This window comes from Lactuca saligna, chromosome 4, assembly GCF_052625555.1.
Source record: "Lactuca saligna cultivar CGN05327 chromosome 4, ASM5262555v1, whole genome shotgun sequence".
Taxonomy (NCBI): Eukaryota; Viridiplantae; Streptophyta; class Magnoliopsida; order Asterales; family Asteraceae; genus Lactuca; species Lactuca saligna.
The window spans coordinates 12,011,051-12,016,099 of record NC_136420.1 but is presented as its reverse complement, the minus strand read 5'-3'; the positions used below and the strand labels follow the sequence as shown (position 1 = coordinate 12,016,099).

At 33.0% G+C, this 5,049-nt stretch overlaps 1 protein-coding gene across 3 annotated transcripts; it reads right to left on the bottom strand.

Moving 5' to 3' along the window:
- Nucleotides 1-688: 688 nt before the first annotated feature.
- On the bottom strand, nucleotides 689-5,049 carry LOC145041226 (Early-responsive to dehydration stress protein (ERD4)). Of its 3 annotated transcripts, XM_078989212.1 has the most exons (11): nucleotides 4,781-5,048; nucleotides 4,166-4,505; nucleotides 3,924-4,079; nucleotides 3,790-3,853; nucleotides 3,501-3,710; nucleotides 3,262-3,378; nucleotides 2,876-3,174; nucleotides 2,505-2,781; nucleotides 2,146-2,418; nucleotides 1,821-2,054; nucleotides 689-1,020 (listed from the first exon to the last, which is right to left on the bottom strand). In XM_078989212.1, the coding sequence occupies exons 2-11, from the start codon at nucleotides 4,444-4,446 to the stop codon at nucleotides 856-858; spliced, it is 2,076 nt and encodes a 691-aa protein (XP_078845338.1). In that variant the 5' UTR covers nucleotides 4,447-4,505; nucleotides 4,781-5,048; the 3' UTR covers nucleotides 689-855. The 3 variants fall into 3 exon arrangements, with proteins under 3 accessions (XP_078845338.1, XP_078845336.1, XP_078845337.1); XM_078989210.1 differs by having other exon boundaries at nucleotides 2,876-3,378; nucleotides 4,781-5,049; XM_078989211.1 differs by lacking the exon at nucleotides 4,781-5,048 and having other exon boundaries at nucleotides 2,876-3,378; nucleotides 4,166-4,767.

Sequence of the window (5,049 nt, the reverse complement as noted above, 5' to 3'; positions counted from 1 at the left end):
AAGATTGTAAAAAGCGTTCAACAATAACTAGTTAGGGTCAAGAGATTAACAGACATATAAAGAGATTGATCCAAAACCCTAAATTATAAAAGAAAATATTTTAAAAATTAATAAATATTATCTAGAACATTCTGAAATCTTATCCCAGTTAACTTTGAACCAGATAACAAGCTTATTATACGTATTGACGATATTGTTTTTATATCATATTTCAAAGGGGACTTGCATCCAACTGTAGTTACGACTTAAAAATGCATTAGTCTTCCAAAGACTTCGTCCACATAAAATGTCATTTAGCATTTCTTGTTAGAAGATTTGCAAACCCCTGCAAGTGGATGAAACTTTTGTTGTATTCTTTTTAATTCACTACAAAAATACAAAAATATATAATTCGAAGGGAGTGCTACTCTATGGGCTTGACCCAATGAGCAAGAGTGTTAGGCCCAACAGAATAATACTCTACTCATGTCTCAAAGCCTCAAAGCACATTCAATCATTTAATATTGGTAATATTCGTCAATTTTAAAGTGTGAGTAGTTGGTGAAAAAATAAGTAAAATATTTGTATAAATATCCAGGTGAAGTCCTTAACTTATAAAACCAACATATCTAAATTTTCTTTACTAATAATAACATTATGAAATTCAACATTTGTGAGCATTTTGAGGTTACATATGAATCTATGCACATAACAAGAACGCTTTTTTACAAATTACAACTCGAACTAATAATTACAAGATTTTCAAGCATAAAAAAGAATTGAGGTTTATAAAAAAAAAAAAAAAAAAAATCTGATTTTTCACACATATCATGACTTAACTAGTATCTTAAAAGACTAAGTACATTAGATATTATTTTAGCGTCGAACTTGTGTAGGTATAAGGGGTTCATGAAGACTATCTTGACTTCTGGAATACGTAAGAGGCACTAACGCAGGGTCATAATAAACCACACCAAGTTGCCCCAAAAACCGAGCCATTCCAGGTAGATTTCGATCTTCTCTATCTTTCTTTAATAAAGTCTTTACACACACAAAAAAAAAAAAAAAAAAAAAAAAAAAAAAAAAAAGCATTTAGTAGCAAGAATATATTTCTATTTTTCTAATAGAGTAAATTACAAAATTGGTCCTTGTGACATCATGGAAACTACATGTCCGGTCCGATATGGTCCTTGAGTCTTCGTTAAATCTAGATACTCAGTTGTTAGTTTGTATTTTAAAATGACCAATTTACCCTTGGACGAAATCCGAAAAGGAATAACCAAATTTGTACCTAACTCATAAAAAAAATTAAATAAATAATAGTTAAATTAAAAAATACTGTAAAAAGTTTATTGTTAAAACCTACCGGTTAATGTCATAAAAGTTTATTGTTAAAACTTATGGTTAATGTCATAAATAGGTAATAAACAATTTGGATTATTATAAAATTAATGGTATTTTGTAAACATGTTCCGGTTGTTTTTCTTACTTTCTAATAGCACTTTAAAACAATGATATTCTGTGGGGAAAAAAAATAGTTCGTTACCCATTTATGAAATTAACCATCAAAACTATCATATTCAAGACGTAAAATAATTTAAAAAACATAATCATTTTAAGATAATTAATAATAAAATGCTGTTATAACGAGTAAGTTACATTTTACGTCTTTGGAAACTATTTTTCCGGTATTGTTCCAAGGGTAAAATGTCCAAATTAGAAAAACTAAGATTTAAGTATTTAACTACTATTGTCATATTTCTGCAACAAACGAAACCAATTTTGTAATTTATTTTTTCTAGTACATTAACATTATATTTAATTTATACAATATGATATACCTCGGTTGAATAGGCCATAAAAATGGGTAGAAACCGCTTTCGACAATATTCATTGAACAAAAGAGTAAGAATCGGAAGAGGAAGAGTCGCGCTTGTTGAATGAGGAAGCTTCTTCAAAGTAAAGATCCCAAATGCTATGAATTGCATCAGAACAAGTGAAAAAATAGTCGAATCATGAACAACCGGCCAAAATTTTCCTCCGGATTCATACTTTGGCGCGTATACATTCAAAAGCTACATTTTATCATCATCAAAGTTATACTTTTAATATACATGAAAATAAAATAAAAAGTATATGATTTATGAAAGTCGAAGTGAAACCAACCTGGTTACGATAAATGATATACGCAAGAGAAAAGTAACCCAAGAGAAAAGGAATAATGAGAGGCGCAAGAAAAAAATACGTAAACCCCAAAAGTCCAAAAAAAAGAATTTTCGGAATATCTTGATGATAAGGAAAAGATGGAACTGTGAAATCGTCTGGATTTTTTACAAAAGGTTTGGTTATTAGACTTGCAATGAAAGGAACAACACGGAAGAGTTCCGATGAGGTGCTCGTCCACCCTAATGTCATAACATAAGCAATGAAAAATGACGCCTGAAATAAAAACAAAAAAAATTAATATTAATGGAAAATGAATTTGAAAATTTATGGATTTGTATATATATATTTTTTTTAATTACTTGGGCAGGGACGGAGACAGCTAGCTTTGAAGGAATGTCTTTGAACTCTAGAAATATGAAAATGAGACTGAAGGCTGAGGCAGATAGAACATTCGCGAAGAAGACATTCCAAACAGTAAACCAGATTACTTTGTGAGTCGCGCTTCTTTCGATCTCACTAATCGAAATGTAGCCTTGTGCTGAAGATAAAAGTTTCATGATTGGAGGGACTATTTTCAGTGATACTTGAAGTATCAGATTTGGAAGATATCCTGTGATTACTTGACTCACAATAGACCTGTCACATCAAATTCACATCTAAATTTACCAAAAAACTAATCCTCTATCTGTATTTGTATTTGTATTTGGCTGGGTGCATGAAAAGTACTTACATGGTAAGGATGCCTTGGAGGAAGGGGAAGTAAGTTTCAAGCTGAGCAAGATTTGTGAGTCCTTGAACTATAAAAACCGGAATAAGGAATACAATTGTAAGAAGCATACACCCAACAATTACTACGAGTCTAGAAATCCATCTTCCCATGAATGTTGAAGAAAAGAATGGCCAATACACATCTTGTGGCTCGGGAGCTGGCTCGGTTAGCCATTGGGTTGGATTATTTGCTTGTAACATGTGAATAGCAACCGCAGCACCATAACGTGACTTGAAAGACACGAACGCAGCTCTCACTTCCTTTCTTATCAATAAAACACACATAAAATTAATCAAAAAAAAAAAAAAATCAGAAATACAAGAGAAAGTAATATAATCCATGTCTACCTCTCTTGAATGGTCCTTTTTCACATTCGCCTCTAACTGACCATAACGCATGAACTGTGGCTCATTTGCCGACTTTATGGAATTCATAATCCTTCTGTAGATCTTCTTTGCAGCATTCTGTGATAAATTAAAATTTATGACTATGTTGGAAAAATGGCCTCAAAGATTCAAAGTGTATTTTAATTAGGGTGCTTTTGACACTGTTTTTTTTTTTTATAAAAATATGAGAAATAACTTACGGTTACAGTCCACATTTTGCTCTTCCGATGAACCACGACATGAGATAGATAAGTGTTGGGGTGATTTTCAGAGAAAAACTTTTCGACACTCTGGCCAACAGTGCTCCCTTTTGGAACAGGTATATTGCTGACTAGGATAGTGAATTGATTTGGTTGAGGTTCTAATGAACAGAAATAATCAATCCTCTTTGAAGCTATATATCTATATTCCTAAAGGATGAAAACAAAACAAGATCATTATATAAAATGGACACATAACTCGTTTTCTGATAATTAATGTAAGACTTACTGTAAAGAGAAGGTAACACACAATAATGGTGAGAAGATATACAGCACCTACATGTATCCATAAACTGCAACAAGATTGGAAGGAATATGTCAGATATGAGATATCTTCTCACCTTTTATGATATCAAGTTTTACCTGTCTGAGCCATTGTTTACATTCGAAATGCTAAATATTTCCAGTGAATTGTTTGATATGTTTATCAAATCGATGTTTTGCAGCTGATTTCCAGAGCAGTTCACAGGGATTAGAACAAAGATTCCAATAAATCCAGCAATACTGAACACTTTTAAACTGAAAACATCAATTAGGAAAAAGCAGATATTAAAACCTAAAAGCTTGATATGTTACTGTTTAGTGTGTTTGAATTTTGAAATCACCTGAAGATGATAATTCGCATGAATACCACAGCATCGAGTCCTGAATATGCTAACAGATCATCTTCTGAAGGCTGCCATGCATTCCATATCCAACCAGCAGTTGGTAGCAGCCTGAATATTTTGAATCGACTCGGTCGTTCTGCTCTCCCTTCAGCAAGCAAACGTGGAGCATATACTTTGTAATTTCCAGGTTGTTTTCTCAACACCGAATACAAGATGAAGAAGATTGCACAAAGCGCAAAATTGATTGAAACAGACGTTAGAAGACCAGAGACAATCATTTGGTAATCCCAAATCGTTGCTCAAGAAACTCACGGATTAGTGAGAATCATCAGCAGAACTGCAGACAGATTATGACTGTAAGAAAGACTGGATTCAAGGCGTTGACTAATTATTTAATTAATCAATAGATTTAACAGCCCTAACACGCAATTACAAATCGATCTTCGGTGGCTTTACAACTCAGATAGATTCCAGATGAACAATTTCACAAAAGGATTTACTAACAAACTGGAAAAGCTAAAATCACTCAGTGAGAAATGAATAGGTTAAAAGCAGATTGTTTAATCGACTTCAGAAACGTGTATGAATTACAGAATTAGTAAGAAATAGTACATAGCCTTTCGTTGCCTTTCAAAGTTGTCTGCTGCTGAATGATTGGTGGTGGTGATGGTGACGGAGTTGCGAGTTATCGGCGGTCAACACGCGGTCGGATCGGAAGAAATCAGGTAGGTAACACAATTTGTTGACTTGCTGTATAGAATGCAAATGGCTCCAGAACCTACGATAATGTCGGAAACACGTAGCACCATATGCCAAATGTACGTATTTGACAGTTAATCTGACGCCATGGGATCGAAATTTTTCCTTGTTTATGTGATTGA